At 34.3% G+C, this 21,614-nt stretch overlaps 1 protein-coding gene across 1 annotated transcript in view; it reads right to left on the bottom strand.

The window, feature by feature from the left end:
- LOC148956863 (inositol 1,4,5-trisphosphate receptor-like) overlaps positions 1-21,614 on the bottom strand; it is a 166,979-nt gene that overhangs the window by 10,418 nt on the left and 134,947 nt on the right. Inside the window, 1 exon segment of the mRNA XM_089092350.1 lies at positions 18,838-19,044. Within this exon segment, the coding sequence (XP_088948476.1) occupies positions 18,838-19,044 (207 nt within the window).

The following is a 21,614-nucleotide window of genomic DNA, read 5'->3' as shown; positions in this document are numbered from 1 at the left end:
GTTGCACCGGGGTTCAGTTACATGAAGATTCAGTTGCATGGGGGTTCAGTTAAATTGAGTTTCATATGCAGGTGAGTTCAGTTACATGGAGGTTCAATGGCACAAGAGTTCAGCTGCATGAGGCTTCAGTTACACGGGGCTTAAGTTGCAGATGAGTTCAGCTGATTGGGGTTAAGTTTTAAGAGGGTTCAGTTGCAATAGAACCGCTTTGAACAGATTGGGACGTAGGAAGAGCGTGTTAAGCTGTGTTGGCTTGGCGCTCAAGTGAGTTGTTAGTAGTAGTAGTATGTAATACTTGTGTATACCGGTTTCTGATTGGTAAATAATTTTCATAGTTTTTGTTTCAAACTCCGAAAGGTGGATAAACTTGATAGGTTGTGTGGTTCACGAAGACATGTTTTTAAAAGGAATTTTTCTTGCAAGAACAAAAGATCATATTGTAAAGATTTGGCATTTTTCTTAAGATTCCCTATCTTTATTTTTGTAATAGATAGGAAAAACATAATTCAAATTATTAAAAAGTTGTGAAATCTTCAATATCTTCCTATGCACACAAATTCATTATTAAGAAAGGTATTGTAATACCAGATTAGAGAACACAGATTAGAAAGTGTACTTCCACTCTATAGGATGTGTTGGTATTTAGTGGTATTATATGGTTAAACATACTTAGGAGTATTCTTTGTGCACGCTCTCATGCTACTAAAGATTAATTTTTTAAGAACTGGAGAAAATAATTTTAATGTAAGTCCTTGTAAGGAATTCAGGAACAGAATTGTAAATATAAGCGGCACTTTTAATGCAAGTTCTAGGCTATGGATTTAGATGTTTTAAGTTCAGATAACAGCTCAATAGGGACACAAATGCTGATAGGATCAATTCTTCAATGATTCCTGTGAGTGTATGTGCTATTTTTTGTTCTGCTCATGGAAATGACGGTTTCGGATCAAATACCACAAACAAAATATCTATGGTATAAAAAAAACATATGCTTGTTATCTTTAAATCGCTTTAAGTGTGTGATTTTCAATGTCTTGACCTCAACTAGTATTTTGGAGAGGGCCACGTACAACTAAGGTAAACAATTCTCAAATATGAGGAAACAAAAATTGAATAATTTACTTGAAATTAAGACAAAAAAGAAGCAACCAATCCCAGAAGAAATCCTTGATTCTTGACACCTCGTAAGTAAAATCAAGTCTGTTAAAAAGTGTTATCTTCCCACCTCTCTTAAACTTTCCAAAGAAACATATGCAACTTTGTCACAATGTCACTCCTCACATCAAAGGCAGTGAGCATGAAATACTATATGGGTATCCCAACCACAAGATCATTTGGGATGAAAAAAAAATCGAAGAAAAATGGGTTTGAACCAGTGACCTTACGAGCCCAGGTTGAATGCTCTACCGCTGAACTATGATTTATAAGAATTTCTCATTAAAAATAGACCCAGTTAAAAATACGGTGTATCGGGCTTAGAACATTCAATTTAGCCAATGGATTGAATAAGCAATAAGTTGATACATAGAGACATGTTTTTTGTTTTTTTTTTGTGATACGAGTGAGCACTGTCGAACTTCGTAAAGCCTAAGTTATCGTTTTTTCAATTAAAAAAAAAAATGTCAATAGAATATTGACTTTACTTTAACAAAAGCAAGAAGCAGACAAAATTGTCAATTTTTTCTCATTTAATAAGTATTAACTCTACTGACTAAACAAAACTCCAAAAGGTTTGGAACAAAGAACTGTAGGTAAAGAGTGGTTCAGATAAGAGTTAGAAAGATTTTGTCATCACTCACAGCTTTGAGAAGTTGCACATAGAACATGTTGTTATTTACGAAACAGTTTAAGGTTCAGTCACTTAATGTTTACTATCAAGAGAACTTGCTTACCATCAAAGGAAACTTTGTTTTGAATCAACGTCCGAGTCCATGACTTTAAAAACATCACCGATAAATTATACTAATAAATTGCATCTTATATGAGCTGGTTCAAGCATATTGGATATTGAAAATTGATTACTGGTCATAAGAGCATAAAATTAGACTTTGGAAGCAGTGGTTAAAAGTATGATTATGTCCAACTATAGTTCATTTTCGAATCAGCCTGATCAGACAGATCAGACAGGTTTACTTCTTATGTTTAGTCTTGACAAGTCTGAGCTACTTTTCTTCCTATATAAAGCAATGCAGCCTGGGTTCTACAAATATAGGCTAGAATTACTGGACCTGGGCTGTTAGTCTATAAGTAAAACGTCGTGACCAGTTCAGGGCAAGTCGGCATACGAGACCTTGAGTTAGGGGGAAGGTCCTTTCAAGATTGAACTTATAGCCAAAATCAGGGTCGGAGAAAGTGCTCTCAAATTTTTTTCCACTTTCACCTTACTCCAAAGGTTCTGTGAAACTATTGCTTCTATCATAACAAGTTAGAATTAAACAAATAATAGTTCAACTTGAGCCACTATTATAGTTAATAGCTTAACCAGCAATTTTCTGTACGACACGATACTTGAAAAAAAAAAATTGCATTTCTGTGAACAAATAGCGAGTGCAATGGCTTTCAATAGGATCATTATAGCCAAAATTAAATCTTGATATGACAACTTTGGTTGCACAGGGTAAAAGCAGCAACGAAGGTGACACGGCTCTGGACCCAAGAAAAGTTTGGGACTCAGGGCCCTGGACGGGGATCTTAACTAATTGTGCTACAAATGCTTTTATCTATATTTATAAATTTATTATTATTTATTTTAACTGGTCAAAACAAAAAAAGCAGGAAGACCGAGTAAAACATAATACAAAAAAAGAACACAGAAAAAACACTTAAAATAAACTAAATCAACAATAGCGACAAAGCAAGAACAAAAAAGAAACAAGACCATAATAAAAAAAGACAATACAGGACAAACGCTTAAAGTACCAAGGACACCAAAATGAAAACATATTTAGCCCTCTTGATCTATCTTAGGTCTATTCATACCTGAAAATCCGGGTTTCCTACAAGTTTTCGTTAAGCTGCTATAAGCATTTTTAGTTAGAATCCATTCGCAAAACAGTGTTGCCAATGATAAAATAATAATAGATTGTGGAACTGAAAAAAAATATGGCGGAAACTGTTTCCTGTGAATTCGACAGTGTTTTTCTTTCGTGAAAATTCAAATTTACAAAATCTGTTGATTGCTGTATATTAGTGAAATTGTATTTTGTGAGTAAATATGACCTCATCAAGTTCAGAAAGCGACTATTCTGATTTTTTAGAAAATATTGTTGATGAGGACCAAGAGATTGCGTACCACTAGATGGTACGCAAAATACCATTTCAGGATAGGCTACTTGTTCCAGCTTTTCTTGCTATCCAAGATAATAACACGATTCCCGACGAGCCATGAAAAGTTTATTTGAAGATTCATCATCATGATAAGCAATAGAATAAAAAATGCTTCATTTCATGTAGATTAGGCCTAGCCTATTGAAATTTAGGTAACCAAGGCCTATTTCACAATTATGTTCATTACCTTACAAAGGAAAGGCTATAGTTTTTGAACACCTTTGTCCTAGTTTTGTGATATCACCCTTTATAAAGAAACCCTATAAAATTCTTTAGACTAGGCTACTTCAAAAGAGGTAAATTTTCTGATTAGCCTAACTGAATATTAAGATGGTCTGGGCTACAAAAATAGACACATATTTAGTCAGAATTTCAGTGTGAATCCAAATACAGCTAAATTTATCAAGACGACAGCTCCCTTCCTCCCTCCCTCCATAACAAGGAAACATATACCCTGAATTATATGTACAACAGATTTTTGGTACATAGCCTAAAAAACAGTTTTCAACAAAATTTATCTTTTAAGCAAGATTAAATAATGATTATTTTTCAGGCTCTTTTATAATTCAATAGTCACTTGACAGGAACTATTCATTTTGAGCTCTGAAAGGGGTTAAATGGCTCAAAAAAGCCAATTGAAACCTAGCAACCCTAAGCTCAAAAAGTTTGCTTCTTTAAATAACTGATTAGGGGGGAAAATTGGTCATTTGTAGCTGACTTGGCAATATATTTTCATATTAGTGAGGGAGGAGTATAGTAAAGTGGTATCGACTTTAAAATCTGTTAGCTACAATAATTCTGTTCATTATGAAGTAACTAACTGAGTCTTTCAATCAGACTTCTCTCAAAACAAAAAAAAAAAAAAAAAAAAAAAAAAAAAAAAAAAAAACTGAAATTAAGGAGCGACATTAAAACTTGAAACGAACAGAAATTATTCCGTATATGAAAGGGGCAGTCCCCTCCTCAACGCCTCGCTCTTTACGCTAAGGTTTTTTATTATTTAACAAAAATAGAGGTTGCGAGAAAGTCAAACTTTAGCGTAAAGAGCGAGGCGTTGAGGAAGGGACAGTCCCTTTCATATACAAAATAATTTCTGTTCGTTTTAAGTATTAAAATCGTTCCTTACTTTCAGTTTAAAAAAAATTTGTTTTTTTTTTATTTAATTTCTGATCGTTTTTTAGTTAATGCAGCTTTTATTTTGGTCACCGTCATTGAATAAGTAAACAAAATTTGCATAAAATTTTTACTTTTCTTTGGCTAAATGGCTGTCTCTAGATTTGGTTCTGACGTAATTTACAAATTAACTTGCGTAACGAACTTCTATATTCGTATATTTTTCTTCTGGCAAAAAATACAAAGTTGCAGATATGAGCTTGAAACCTATGTAGTAGGGTTTTCTGATACGCTGAATCTGACGGTATGATTTTCATTAAAATTCTTTCACTTGTAGGGAATATTTCCCCCCTCTTTCAAAAATCAGGTAAGCCCATTCTTTTGATACATTTATTGGTATCAAAATCCTGTTTTTAAAAGTTTCGATTACTATTGAGCCGTATCGCTTGTTTTTTTATTGTTTTATTATTACGTATATGAGGAGGTTCTCTCCTTAGTCAATACCACGCTCTTTACTTTAAAAGTTAAAATTTTGTTTAAATCACAAACCCCTGAATCAAAAAGGCCGTTTAATTAGAAGAGATAGCTCTTTTGAAAGCACTAAAAAAAACTGTAGCATAAAGAGCGAGGCATTGACTTGGGGGAGAGCCCCCTCATATCCGTAATAATTTCTGTTCGTTTTAAGTTCCAATGTTGCTTCTTACTTTCAGCTGAAAAAAACTTGTTTTTTGAATTTAATTTCTGATCGTTTTTTAAATGATGCTCGGAAATCTGGCGCCCCCTTCATAGAAATGTCCCTTACTCCAAGGAAACATCCTCAACGGAAAGATTATCCCGAGCAGCCCCCTCCTCCAGCCCCCCCCCCCACCAGAAAATAATCTTTCCTGAAAACGTATGCATACTTCCCAATAACCAATACAAAATGTAAACAATGGGCAAAGTTCATAACTTGCAGCACTTCCCCTGGGAACTGTGGGGGATTAAGTCATCCTAAAAGACATATTTATTAGATTTTAGACTATGCTGAACAAAAATGAGCGTGAGAGGGGGTCTAGTTGCCCTCCAATTTTTTGGTTACTTAAAAAGGGCACTAGAGCTTTTAATTTCCGTTCAAATGAGCCCTCTTATGATATTCTAGGACTACTGGATCGATACGATCACTCCTGTGGAAAAAACAAAACAAAAACAAATAAACACGCATCCGTGATCTTTCTTCTGATAAAAAAAATACGAAATTCCACATTTTTGCAAATACGAGCTTGAAACTTCTACAGTAGGGTTCTTTGATAAGCTGAATCCGATGGTGTGATTCTGGTTAAAGTTCTATGACTTTTAGGGGGTGTTTCCCTTTTTTTTAAAATAAGTCAAATTTTCTCAGGCGCATAACTTTTAATGGGTAAGACTAAATTTGATGACACTTATTTATTTGAAATCAGCATAAAAATCTGATTCTTCTGATGTATCTATTGGTATCAAAATTCCATTTTTTAGAGTTTCAGGTTACTATTGAGCGGGGTCACTCCTTACTTATAGTTTGTTACCACGACCTGTTTGATGTAACCCAGTTGAGCTGATGATTTGTATCTAGTAATTATGTCAGTGGTTCCAATTTTCAAAATGTAAGGGGGACAAAAATAACCAGTAGCCATGATAAAATAAAAAGTAGCAAAATAGAAATAAGAAGGTATTTTTCAAAGTGTAACTGGGGCAACTGCCATGCCCCCTCACCAAAGTGGCACTCCAGAATTATGTAGCCTAATCCTGAAATAGAATAAACACTGGAAAGTACAAACAATACAATAATATATTGTATATGATTCATAATACAATATATATTACACAGATAACAATAATGCTCTAGTGATATTGTTATATTTTATGATTGTTTTTCATTCAGAAGATCCATGACTCTCTAATGCTGTCCTTAATATAATTCCTGTTTTTATTCTATTGAAGTTTTTTTCTTGCATCAGTTTAGGAACAGTCAGTCACAAGCCGTTTTCACTAGTGAATACACATAATTTTTAGAAATGCATATAGGCTAACATATTCAGAAAATCCAATATATTAAGTTTAGTTTGCTTGTTTGCCTGCAAATTCAGGCAACTTGTTGCTCATGTGTTAATCCTAAAACAGTGGCCCTTGCCTGAGACTAAGGTAGGTTGGCCTTATTAGGCTTATGTCACTAGTTCACCTGCAACATAACCTAACCCACCTGAGACTCTAGGTGGGTGGGCCTATTTAGGCTTATGCACTTTGTTTGCCTTCAAGTCCAAGTGACTTGTTGGTCAACCAATTTTTAAATAATTTAGTCAGAATATAACTGTCTTGGCTGATAAATTGGGTTGCCTGACTGAGACTTTAGCCCAAGATTGTCCATCTGAGAATGCAAGTCCGGGCAACCTGGTGGTCATATGTCAATCCTAACACTAAGTTAACCTGCCTGATACTCTAGACAAGCAGGCCTACCAGGAAAGTTCATTTGCATTACAATAGGGATCCCCAGAATTTTTTGGTTAACTCATAACAGACACTGTCTATCAAAGTTGCCTGAACTTGCAAATGAACAACTATCCCAAGCCTCATAGGTCTGCCCACCTAGAGTCTCAGGTGGGTTGAACAAGTCTTAAGATTGCAAAATGAGTGGTGTCAACTGTAGCCATTTCAATTTTCAAGAACCAGGCTGCCTAGTTCTTCAAGTAGGTGTCTATGTTTATAATTCCAAAGTTATTCTGTGTAGGAATGCTTGTTTTGTTAATATATAACAAAAGCATTTAACAAATTAAAGAACGGTAATGGGATTCAAAATTTATTTTCCTTATAATATTTTTTGTTTAACAGTTTATATACATGAAATTGTAGTATTATAAATAAAGGTGAACCAACTATTTGTCTTTTTTGTTGTCTATAAGAATGTTCTTTGCCTAATTTTTAGATTGGTATATATTTTTTTTAACAACTTCTTCATACTATATGCTCATTTACAAGTTTTTGGCCTATCTTGACATCCATAGTCATAAAAGTGATATTGAATATGTCAAAGCTGGGAGCCTTATATCTCCTGTCTGTTTAATAAAACAGATACATACTTGAAGCTTTGTTCATTTCAATCTTATGCTTAATGGGTATTAAGGGATATTTTTCTTCACATGTCTAACTTGTTTGTTCTCACCAACTATGCTTTTATCTAGTCTGTAAATTGAAACACATTTTTACCAATAATGATTGAAATGTATTCTTTGTGGCATCAGACCCTACCTACAAAATGATCCATCACCCATTCCTCGTAATTGCTAAAATGCACTTATACATAATTATATCATAAACCATGTCAGTTTAGGTAGATAAAGCATTAAAATACATGTTAACTAATTTGTTTTCTGTAATAACATAGGATGTATAACCCTAATCCAACCCTATTCAATCTTGGTTTAAATGGAGGGAGACAAGAGATTAATTCCTATAACCCCTTATATAACTATACCAGTTTGAAGGCCCATGGGGAGTTTGACAATTTAGGCATTGAAATGAACTCTTTCAGGCATGTGATAACCCAATCCCCAATACAACAGCCACCCCTCCCCATCTTTTATAATAGCTAGTACAATCATTTGTCACTGCACATAATTTCATGAAAGATCTGGTAAATAGACTTAGTTAAGACAATAATTAAGATAATAAATGCTTATGTTTAGTGTTTCTCTTGTCCAGAACAGACTACATTACTTTTCCAGTACAAATGCTCCACAGTGCAAATTTATGTTTTTTACAGTTGGGAAGATCATTGTGTATTTTTCAATAGGTATAAATTTATTTGCTATCTCAGAATTGACAATTAAAGGCAAATTTGGCAAAGTCATTAGTAATTATTGGATTGAAAAAGACCCTAAAAACATCAAGTGAGATGTTCCCCTTCATCCTAGCCAAATTATGTTGTAAACTGCAAATTTACCACATATTGTTTTGTGCTATAGAACATTGACATCCTAAAGCATAATTTCTGATTTAACTAGAGTTTAGTCAATACTTGTTTAGTCAGAGTTCAGAGAAAGATTTCAATGGGTCTGAACACCGGGTTTAATTATACATATTAGACAACCTATTTGTTTATCAAACCAAAAATCGGTCACTGAACAGAATTTCATAAAAAATTTTGAAAATCAACTGAGTAAGGATAATAATTGCCTATGTTTAGTGTTTTTTTCTAATATGGACTAGACTACATTATTCTTCACGTAGCCTAAAAATACCCCACAGAACAGCTTTACATTCTTTACAATTGAGAAGATCAATATGCATTTTTCAAAGCTCATAAATTGATGTGCTTTCTCAGAATTGACAACTAATGGTAAACCTGGCCCTCATTGGGAAACAACAAAAGTTTTTTTTTTAATTTTAAATAAAAATTCCACTCCTCTCAGTGACGACAAATCTTAAATCCAAAATATGTTTAATCTTAACTTTATACGTCACCTACTCTTTTTTTTAAATAGTAGCCGAACTGGACACACTTCAAGTCACCATATACTACCAAAACCTTCCAAAAAAAAAAAATTCCATTCCCATGGAAAAGGGCGTCTTCCCCAACAGGAAGCCCTTCATACGGTGGCTATTTCTTACCATACCTCTAAAAAACCAACAAAGAGAAAAATCTAAAAAAAAAAAAAAAAAAAAAACAAAAAAGATTGTGGCCAGTGGAGAGAAAAGAAAAGACAAATGCAAAACAGCACAGATGTTTCACCTGTATCCAAACAGGGCGTCTTCAGCACGAAATAAACACAAGGGGAACAGGATAAAAAATAAAAACAAGATAAAACTAAAAAACCAATAAAACCACCACAAAAAAAAATGTACAATTGGCGCAAACTGATCCACGTAGGGAAAAGATGCTATTATAGAGTTACTTCAGAGTAGCTGAGGAAAAATAAAAAAACTAAATTACTTTAATTATTCTGTTGCGAATAAAACATGAATATTTATTCATGTTTTTTGTCATGGCTGGCCAGTTCGGCTTAAGATCTTTCATACCTCTAAACTCTTCCGGATGGTGACCCTACGTGTCTCCTATAAAAACAAAAAAAAATAATAAAGAAATTCAAAATAAACCAATTAAATTAATAAAAATAAAACAAATAAACCAAAATATCTATCTGTATAACTTTCTTTTACAAATAAATACACCAACATATTTACAAATTACAAAGACCTTAAAGAAAGTTATAATGGTACCACTCTTCAACTTTATCATTTCATTTTTCCCTTTTAATTATACTTCGGCTACTATTTAACACTAAAAAAAGAATTTTTTTTTTTTTTTTTTTTTTACAAAAAACTGGAAACGCTATTTTACCCATTTCTAATTACACTGAAAAACAAACTCACAACATATCTCCTCACACATAACCTACATCTTTCCAATAAACTCTTCAACCAACAACTCCATACTCTCAATATCCACTCGTTCTTTCCACCTTTCAGTTTCACTTAAACGCACTATCATTCTCCTGCAATCATAACCAAACCCTCTTAACTCAATCCCTTTTCTCTTCTATCCTTTTTTCCAAACATATTTACATATTTTCATCACAATCAACACCACAGCTCACTCTCTCCTCTCATTTCCAGGAATTTCTACATTCAGTTTAATCAACCTAATCTTATCTTCCTCCATATTCCAAATTACTCCACGATCTCTTAAGGCACTAAAACACATATCTCCAATTCCTTCATTATACTTACAACTGAGAAATTCGTGCTTCAGGCCATTTATCGCTATTTCGTCGCAAACCTTGCACTTTGGACTTTCAACTTGAGTAAAACGACTTAATCGATCTTGAAACGGCAGTATCTCATGAATAAATAGAAACATAAATTCCTTTATAAACTGGCTGTACGGTACACTATGCATTTTCTCAAACAATAGCTTAAAATTCACAAATGGTTGTTTTGTTTTCACGTGAAAAACCACTTCTTCTTCTTCCGTTTTCTCTAAATATCCCTCCCCTATCTTTTTCCTTTCGGCATTTTTCACCTGATCGCTCAGCAAGGCTTGATTTTTCATTTCTCAAATACCCTATTTTACTTTATGGAGTTTCTCTGGCACATCCCTGATCATTTTTTGTTTTGCTAGTTCATCCTCCTCAGTATTTATCCCTGGTAAGGCCCATCCTCTTATTATTTCACCATCAATCCATTTACTACAAATCATCTCACAGACGTTTCTAATTCTCAGAGACTTACACACCTTCCGGAATTTTATAGCACCAAGACCCTCCCTCTTCTCGGAGCACATACAACATTTTCATACTTAGCTTTTCCAGCTTTCCCTTCCAAATAAAACGCGAAATACTCCTTTCTACCTTTTTAGCATACTTTTCTTCAGGATTAAAAGCCGGTGCGAGATAAAATAGGAGTGGGAGAGCATACGTGTTTACATACACTACTCTCTCAAACATTGACACAAAGTGTGTTCTCTGATGGCCTACCAGCAACCCCTCAATCTTTTGCACACGCTCTTCCCACAAATTTTCCACATTCACCATTCTTTCAAAAAGTGCACCAAATACTTTCACTAACTGAGCTTCCTCGACCCAGACGCTATCATCTAACCGTGCGTACTCACCTATGTTTAGTAACTGTCTCTTTTTTATGTGTTTTTTTTTTTTTTACCAAGAAATGCTCCTCATACCACAATATTCCTCTCACCACTTTCATCAAATTAGCCAAACTCCCAGGAAGGAAGGCCCCATTGTCTACAAAAGCCAGTGATTTGAAGAAGATATTCGTCTTAATGGCAATCCCTTGTATCCGCCGTTCAACATACTTAAAAAGTGGATCTATATACAGTTTGAACAAATAAGGGGCACTCGAATCCCCTTGTCACACTGCCTTTTCAAGCTTCAGCCTTCCACTAGTGTAACCATTTATATTCACAACCACCATCGGATTCTTAAATAAATTTTCATACCACTTCACAAACCGTTGATCAAATCCAAAATTTTCCTTCATCAGTGTCCACAATATCAATCTTATAACCGAGTCATACGCTTTGACAAAATCCATACACAGTAGGAAAACCATAAGGGAAAGCGCCTTATTTTTTGCCATTTCGTCGTCTCTATGTACCAACAAGTCATGCAACACGTTGAGAATATGCTGGGCCTTCTTCCCTCGAATACCACCAAACTGATATCCTCCCAGGATTCCAGGCATCACCTTCTCCATTCTCTTAGTAAAAAAAATTTGATGTTATTCTGTAGTCACTGTTTGAAACCAATATAGACCTCCAGTTTTGAAGTGCCATTCAATCGCGTCCTTAAAAAGGAGGGATATCATGCCCAAGTCATCCTCTGGATATCCTTGTTCAACATCGTTTCTCACCACCAAAATAAACAGACCCCCGATTTCTGGAAAAAATTCTTTATAAAATTCGTATCCCAGTCCATCCACCCCAGGTGACTTGCCATTTTTCATTCCTCTTATTGTTTTTTCAATTTCAAGCCGGGTTACCTCCTGCAGTATCAGCTCATTCTCTTTGGTCTTTACCTTCCTAACTGGTTCAAAATCTGCCAAGGAATCCATTCTGCTATCTTGTCCTTGATCTGGCAACGTGTAAATTTGCTTATAAAAATCTTCCACTATTTTTTTTCTTTCCTCTTCATTTTCTACAACTTCTCCCTGCTTATTTCTTAATCCCCTCATTCTATTATTTTCTCTTCTCTTTTTTGCCTTAATTTTCATTGCTAGATTAACTTGTTCTGCATTCTCTTCTTCAGCCAATCTATTTTTCAGTTTCCAAATCTCAAATTGTTTTTCTTCAATCTTTCATATTTCATTTTTGACCTCTTTAAAATCATACCACACTTCCGTCCCCTCGTCAATCTCTTCCTTCAGCTGTTTTAATACTATATAAAGATGTCTTTTATGTGCTTTACTTTCCCTTCTTGATTCTTTTTCACAGTTTTGTACATATGCTTTTACTTTTTGCTTTAGGACTTTCCAAAATTACACTGGCTCTATTCCATCTGTAAAATTATGCATCCAAGTTCAAATACTGGCTCTCAGCTACTCTTTCAGTGTTGAAGGATTCAGTTTCCAATAGTTCTTTATAAATTTTTCTCGGTTTGTGTTGGTTCCCATATCCATTACCAGAGTCGTGTGGTCAGAGAAAGATACGAGTTCGTTCTGTACACTTATCACTTCTGTTAACAGATTATGCTTCACATAAATCTGGCCTATTATGCTTGATCCTCAATTATCCATTCAAGTGAATCCAGATCCTTTCCCAAAATCAACCCACACATCTTTCAAATTCCAAGCACTTATCACCGCCTTTAAACCTTCACTGCATCTTCTTCTTGCTACTTTTCCATTCCTTCCTAAGGCATCCGCTTTGGACACCATACAATTAAAATCCTCCAAAATTATCAAATTTTCTTCACAAAGGAGACTTGGCAATATTTCATGAATGGCACTCTCCCGTTGTGTGAAGTTACCCCTTCCTGACGGTAGGTGGACGTTTACTATCACCAATGACCCACAACGCAAACTACAAATGCTTCCATCATCTTCAAAACGCATGCGTCCTTGATCACACTGTACACTTTCTTTTAAAAGGAAACCAACGTCTGGCTTGAGCCCTCCATAAACATACTGGTAACCTGTCGGGGCTTTGAACTTTTTCGAGTCAACTTCTTGTAGACATGATACATCTATATTCAGTTTTGTCACAAATTCTGAAATGAAAGTCTGTCTTTTTGTTTATTTTGCTCCATTCACGTTTAATGTAGTTATCTGCATTAATTACTTAAAAAAAGAAAAAAAACTTTTCTTCCTTTTCACCTATATCCTCTTTTTCCTGTTTCCTTTCCGATACATTTTCCTTCCATTTTCCTCTTCTTTGATTGGTTACTCCCCATGCTACTAAGAGATGCCTGACTAAGGGTTGCATTTGGTGAAGGTACATTTTGGTTTGTTGCTGCTTCTTTTACTTGGTCTTGTTGGGTTTTGGTTGGTGGTCTCAAACCCCTCTTTTGATTTTCTGCTACTTGTTTGCTTGCTCCTGCTTCTGAATTGCCATTTTTCTCTGCTTCTTCGGTTGCTAGCTCACTTTCTGCTGCTTCTTGTGTTGGGTCTGTCTTTTTTTCTTAGCTCCACCTCCTTTCTTAGCATTTATCTTTGCACTTTCCAGTACCATGTTTGCTGCAGCTGATGGTGAGAGTGCGCTAATACCTCTAACTCCTTCATTTTCTTGCGGTGGCTTTGCTGTTGGTAGAGGTTGTGGTTCCCATACCAACACTAAACTTCCTGGGTTTGGACTCAGGACACTCTGCCTTCTTTGATTTTTGTGATTTTTCTGATAGTCCTTGGCCTCATGATCTTTGCTATGGCAAATAAAACATGTTTCCGGCTGATCGGGATAGAAGACGTTGATTTTTCCTCCCCCAAAGAACCTAAATAGACGGCAGGATGGGGATACATAAACAAGATACATAAAAGCTGTTGCTCTTCCCATATATACTTTGATAAACTCATCTCCAGTATACACTTTTCTTCTCATGTTTAGGACTGTTCTATAAACCTGGAGTTCTCTCTTTATCTCATCGCTAGTTACTTCTCCTGGGACCATTCTTAGCCCCACAACTATAGGGCGTGTCCCAGTTCTTTCAACACTTACCGGATAAAAACCGTTTCTGAAGCCCATCTTTGGTTCTTGCGTCTTGCAGTGCGCTACTAAGTCATCAACGCGGAATTCATTGTTACTCGCACTTGACCAAAGCACTTGAAATCATCTGTATCTATCACCCTCACGGTCCCACAGTTAGGATTCGCTGCTTCATAAACCTGTTAATATCCACCTCTCTAACTTCACTCATGGCCCCATCGTATACCGATCGAAAACCACTGTGTTCCTCCTAATAATGTCACAAAAAAAACAAAAAACTTTCCAAATACATTAAAAAAACCTGAATATTAACGCGCACCCTCTCACAACAAAACACACGCACACCTCACACCCAAAAACTGAAAAAAACTCAATTCTAAAAAAAAAACACCCAAAAAACTTACCTTTATATTCGCAAGGCTCTCCCACCACACAACCAAGCTGGCAACCCTGCACACAAAGCACACAAACAACACGTCATCAATAATTATTTTTCCTATTTCAATATCAAACAGAGAAACGCACTCATACAAATTTAAAAACACTTATCACTCTACTCACTACAATTTTCTCTTTCCTTTCGAACCCCGCAAAACCAATTTATAGAACTTTTTCCAACCAAAAATAAAAAAAATTGTTAAATTAGTTTCCAAAAATGTCCACAATTAAACAGCGTTGCAAGAATCTGAGTCTGAGGAAACAATCACAGTTGAGTTACTGCACAATCTATTTAATCAATAAAAAAAAAAAAAATATTAAAAATCCAATTTCAATTCAAATGAGCCCAAGCCCAATTTCAAGAACCACTAGTCTGATGCAATCACTTATGGGAAAACAAAAGAAAACACCAATAAAAAAATACATGCATAATCTTCCTTCTGAAAAAAAAATCTAAATAAAAGCTTGAAATGATTATTGGAATAATTGTGATTAGTTCTACAAGGAATATTTTTATAAAATTCAAAGAATAATGGGCTTTTAAAGGCTGCAAACAAACTGTCTCTAAAGGCCTGTTTTCTTAAGAAAGCCTCATTCCAAATCATTTCACTATCAACGTTTTATTAAGGACTTAAGCAAAATTTAGTTAATTATTTAAAAAAAATTTTATTAATTATTAAATTATTAAAAGTTGGGAGCTTAGGGTATCAAAAAGACTCAATTGCCAGCAATCCATTTTTTGGGAGCTTTGGGAATAATAACCTGTATCAACTAATAAATCTGTACAATAGTGTAGTAGAACTTACGTTGCTTTTAGGGATTTCCAATGTGCTGAATCTGAGGGTGTGATTTTCATTAATATTACTTGACTTCATGTGGGTCTTTGTTCTTCTTTGAAAACCAGTCAAATTTTCTCAAACTTATAGCTTTTTCATCTATTCATCTGTTAAACTTGATGAGTTTTATATGCCCTATATATATTTTTAATCAGCATTTAAAGACAAATTCTTATGTATTAGTTTCTATTGAAAATTCTTTTCTAGTGTTTTAGAAGCTTCTAACTCCTTACTTATAGTTTTCTACTAAGAACTGCTTGATATAAAATAATATTTACATAGCATCAACCTAGAGTTCTTATGCTAATTCCAACTACCTTCTATTACAAGAGTAAGCTGGATACTGAACTATTTACTTTTGAAATATTAAGGATCGCAGGAACTGAAATTTCTGCCTTATTACTTTATTGTGACTTAAACTTGTTCATTATCAAAACAAGTAGAAATCTCTTCTGAAATAGCCCAGAATGATATACCATGTACTTCTCAAGTGCAATCAGAGCTATCCATAGGGTTGGTTGTGCCTAGGGAAAATGTAATTACATTACACCTCTCCTGACTCAAATATAACCAAAGACAGTCAAGCTAAAGTGAAAAATTTGATCAAAAACAGGCAACTCCTCCTTACCACCTAAACACTCAACATAGTCCCTCGCCACTCAAGGTAGTGGCCCTGGTTGTCCTGTTCCCTCTGAACAGCTCTGAATGTAATTTGTTATGTTATGGCAAGACAGTAATTGATGCTGTTTGTCAAAGTTATTTGTATTTTTAATATAAAAAAAAAACATAAAAGGTGTATGCTAGTATTATATAATAACCTAACTATGAGGTAGATTTATATGAGAATATTCTAGCAAATCACACAGCCTACTAGGTATCTTACCTTAGCCTACATAAGGTAGGCTATCAGTGGAAGTCATTAAGTCCGAAAAACTACCAAAAGGGTAGCCTACGTATTGATACTTACTTTCAGAATCATTAATGTTTACCTTTAAACTGCTTCATGGTGAAAAGATCCTGGAGTGCCAAAAATCCTAGTAACATCAAGACTAGGCCTAGTTTAGCCAAGCTCTTTTCAAGAAGCATACCTTAAAAATATTTTTTCAAAGAAAAGAGTTTGGCTGAATTTGGTTCCGATTTCTGTTTTACCAGAACATACAAGAAAACAACACTTTCTAAGGTTATATGCTGATTTATTTATTTTTTGCTCATTTTCTGCTGTTTAACAGCGCACGTTCTTTATTTTTGAAATTGGCTACGAACCATGGTTGCCAACTGCCGACGTAGAAAAAGTGTGCAATTCAAGGCCAAAAAAGAGTGCAAGTTGTTAAAAGCGTGTGCAAGTCAAAAAAAATTTGCGCCTCACGTTTGCCAAACATCTAATTATGTCTTTATAACACACTTTACAGTATGCTAAGCCCTGGCATCATTTAAAAAACGATCAGAAATTAAATAAAAAAAAACAAATTTTCTTAACTGAAAATATAGAGCAACATTAAAACTTCAACCGAACAAAAATTACAACGTATATGAAAGGGGTTGCCTGCTCCTCAACACCTCACTCTTTACGCTAAAGTTTGAATTTTGTCCCAATTCTTTAAAAAGACTCTTGAAACACAAGGGTCGTTTAAGTAGAACAATAAGAACCTTTTTTAAAAGTACTAAAAAACTTTAGCGTGAAGAGCAAGGTGTTGGGGAGGGGGTGACCCTCTTCAAAATACGTGGTAATTGCCTTTCGTCTAAAGTTCTTATGTTGCTCCTTACTATCAGTGGAAAAACTTCCTGTTTTTTTTTAATAGTTTTAAACCAAGGCTGAAATCAGTCTGCAAAAGAGGAAAAAGGCTTGGACAGAAATACTAGGCACCTTTTTTCTCCTTGTCTCTTGTACAAGATTACTTGCTTACTGTATAAGCTCTTGGGAATGTTAAAAGGGGTGATTAGCCTATTCTACAATTAGCTTTGCTTAAAATTGAGAATATAAGCACTTCGTAGTTCTGCCAAGCTTTGTTCATAAGCAAAGCTTGTCAAAAACAAAGATGTTTTAAACTCAGTCCTACTTAAAATTCAGCAAGCGAAATGTATGTGATGATTTTAATATCCGGGCACTGGTTGCTTCCTCTCCCAACTAAAAATTTGAGTCTTCAAAAGTACTATCAAACCTAAGAAAGGCCGCATAATTCAAGCATCCACAGAAAAATATCATATTTTTTTATTATACCGGTCTCTTTGGTTCTATATTGTTCATTTTTTTGTAAATATTGACCAGTTCATATTATTGACCTATGAGTAAAGTAAACATACCAATCGATGCCTTTTCTTGTTTTTTCCAAATATACTAATTGCTTTTGGCGTAAATTCTCTTTACTCCCAAGCCCTAGGTTACATATTTACTCATGAGGGGGGGGGCGTGTAAAGTTCATTTCTGTCGCAAAGAAATGTTAAATTTGGATTCAAGATGCAATTCTGACTAAAGAGGTAAGTTTGAACTTTACCCCCACCCCCATCCCAATGTGCAAATATACACCATGAATTAGTATATTTGGGTGGGGTGAAGTGAATTTGTGCCAAAAACGATTATTACGTTCGGACAGAACATAAGAAAAGGCATCGAAAGGTATGTTCACTTTATTCATAGGTCAAAAATATGAACTGCTCAATATTTGCCCATTTTTCATTGTCATTTTCAATTGGCTCAAATATTTGCGGTTCTGGATTTATTTCTGAAAGTGTCATTCACCTAACTCAACTGCTTTCCAGAATTGCAAGAAGTGTCTAAAGTGTAAACTACAATTTTAGGGTACCCCATATTTTTTTAATTTACCCTTTTATATCATTTTGATAGTATGGGTCCCATCCAAAGCAAATTCTTGGGACCCCTGGCTTGTAAGATACAATGTTTGTTTCAGAAACAATGCTTAGTGTTTTTAAATGGATCAATACAACATGGATCTTATCTATATTAGTTCTGTATGAGAAGCAAGATGGCTTCCCAAACAGGGATTCCCAAACAGGCATAACAAAGCAGCTTTAATATGTGAATTCTTGCTGGTGTAACAGATTAGTGAAAACATGCTTAGTGATTTTAAATGGATCGATACAACATGGATTTTATTTATATTAGTTCTGTATGAGAAGCAAGATGGCTTCCCAAACAGGGATTTTCAATTTTTTGTATTTTTTTAATGAGGGGGGGGGTATTATTGTTTTCTAATTTTAACGAAAATACAAAATGGTATTTTTATAAAACTAGGAGAGGAAAAATATAGGGGCTAGATCCCCTAGAATATTGAATATTAAACTGAGTCATATTAAATCCACCAAGCTCCTGTTGTATCCAGAATGGAAAGTTTTTGACTGAAAAAATAAGTGACAGTTTAACATAAAATACGCTAATTCTTAATCTACTAGGAATCAAAAGTACAAGGTCACTACCTCTATCTGAACCCATTTAGATCTTACCTCTATCTGTCCTGTATGGGAAGCAAAATATGACAAGGCAGCTTCCGAGTCTGAGTTTTCAACAGGTTTCAATAAGGCATTCATTTCTCTATTATGTTTTGCCAATTGGTGACATAGAATATAGATGTTATGGCCCATTTCCTTGGAGCCTGCTCCATGCAAACCTTTCTTATGGTCCTTCTGATAGGTCGCCACAGCTGCTTCAATCTGAAATTATCTACCATTTGAAATCGAGATTTAGCTGGGTATGCCCTTTTCAAATGCAACACTAATTATAATTCAGTTATTTCTACGAGATTGAGTTGAATGAGGCATTGGGGTCGGGTTAAATGAGGTTGAGTTACATGGTACTGAGTTGAAGGTGGATGAATTGGGTTGGTTCGATTTGAACGTAGGTTCACTTGAAAAGTTACCCACCAGTTTTAACCGTAGTACCTAGCTTTTAATATAAAGAAAATAAACTTTTAAATAAAAAAAAAACGCAGCAATAAAAATGGTTTAGTTGAAATCAGGAAAAGCTTTACAGCTTAAAAAAGACTATTCTAAATTACGAACATTCCACTGAAATCGAAACTTAACGTTATAACTTGTAGATGCAAGGTGGCCTAAAATACCGCAAATTTGGAATTCGGCTCCTAATAAGGTGAATTTATGGGTTTTTTTTCAAAATTATGAAGATTCCATTGACATTGTAACTTAATGTTATAGCTTGTACACGCGAGATGGCTCGAGTTCCCACGGATTTGGGGTTCATTTTCTAACCAGTATTTCTTGTGGTAAATATATAATCTTTCTTAACTATCAAAATTCCACTGAAATTGCAACTTAATGTTACAAACTTGTAAACGCAAGATGACCCAAAATCCCAAAAATTTAAGGTTTGTTTTCTAATTATTGTGCCTTGGATAAATCTGTGATTTTTTTTTCTTAAATCAAGAAGATTCCATTGAAGCTGAAAGGCTATCTTTCCTAAGATTTATCTAATGCAAATTCCTGCTTTAACTTTCAATTTAGTACAAATAAACCCCTTATTTAGACAGGTTTTATACGGAATAATCCTGTTTCTTTAAGCAGTAATGAGCACAACAAACTTCGTAGTACATACAGTTCAACGTATTTTACCTTGCAGAGTAATTATTATAATTGCAACATAAGCAGTAATTAGTGAGTTATTAACTCCTTAGTAATGTGTGATTTATTGCAATATGCAATTTTGTCAATTCAGAATCTTGTTTTTTAGCAGAAACGAATACATGTATAATTGTTATATCTGGTTGGAAATGTGGCATTTAAAATGAAAAAAAAAAGACAAAAAAAAGGTAATTCAGAAAAACTAGTAAGTGGACATCAGATATAAAGAATTTTAAGCCTCCATACTTAGACGGGTTAGTTGCCAAACCCCAAATATTTCAATGAATCTCTCCCGTGGAAATATGGTCCTCCCAATGAAAATGGTTAAAACAGGGCAAATACTTTGAACATTTTTTATTCCTGGTAAGAAAAACTTTCGGGCATACAAGCAGGGGAGCTTCGGACCTTTGCCAATCATCTATTTTTATCGAATGTAAATTTTCATCATTGTCCAAATGTAATGATAATATAATTTATATAATATAATCATATACATTTTTATAATGAAAAGATAATAGAATAATAATGATATTACTATATATTATGAATGCTGTTTCATCGGTGTATTAAGGATGACAATAAAAGCGAGCGTTAACTGAATTTTATGGATTTTAAGCACTTCTTACATTTACTTACTGTTTCTTAATTGTAAAGCATTAATAAAAAAGAAAGACAGGTAAAGGATAAATTTTAAACACTTAAATTTACTTAAATTTATGACAATAATTTTAGAATAAAATTAAATAAAAACAACTTCAAACAAATATCAATTAATTGAACAAATATTTAGATTAAGTACAATATTTTAAAGAAAAGCTAATTATGTAGTAAAAAAAATGTATCTAGTAAATTTTATCTAGTAAGTTTTATTTAATAAAAGTATAACAAAAATGAATATAAAAAAATTTGTTGATGTCTTTTTTTATCGTTTTTTTGGTACTCACCTCCCCGCGAAAAAATCCTGGATACATTCTTGTACGATACTAGTGAGCCTAGTCAAGGATATATAAATATTCACAATTTTTTTTTTAGAAAGGATTCTTGCTACCATCTTTCTATTCGTTTGGCTGTAATGATGTACAATATAATATATCTCTGTCCGTCCGACTTTCTTATTTCGTTAATTGGTAGACAGTGTTGCCAATACAGAGTAGAGCTCACTTTTTCATCAGCTATGAATTAGTAGCAAAAAAAAAAAAAAAAAAAGAACTATACTCTGTTTGGGCGTATCTTTTATACGAAATAATATCTTTTATTTTTTATTTAACATTTTGTTTGAGTGATGAAACTTTCAGGAATCAGCTCAAACATCAATTCCTGAAACTTGGTAAGCTCAGCCATCCATTAAGCTCAGCCACTTTCTTTAAAATTTTGCTGAAATTTTGTCCATGGGGTCAATTGAGGAAAATTAGGGGGAGAGGGACAATTTCATTTTTTTCCCACGAAAATCCGAAAAAAAACGTATTTTTTAATAGAAATACTCAAAATATATATATTTTTTTAATATAGGTAGAGGAGAGGGGCATAAAAATATAGGGCGAGCATCTCCCCCCATTGACGCCATTGAACCTTGTCACTGCTCAGCCTGCATGACTTGGCAACGAGATCAGCAAAAACCTGACGTGTACCATCACAAGTTACTTACC

Source organism: Artemia sp. Qi Xiang Cuo, chromosome 1 (assembly GCF_049724085.1).
Source record: "Artemia sp. Qi Xiang Cuo chromosome 1, ASM4972408v1, whole genome shotgun sequence".
Taxonomy (NCBI): domain Eukaryota; kingdom Metazoa; phylum Arthropoda; class Branchiopoda; order Anostraca; family Artemiidae; genus Artemia; species Artemia sp. Qi Xiang Cuo.
The sequence above is the reverse complement of the archived record's forward strand: the minus strand, read 5'-3'. Positions and strand labels throughout refer to the sequence as shown.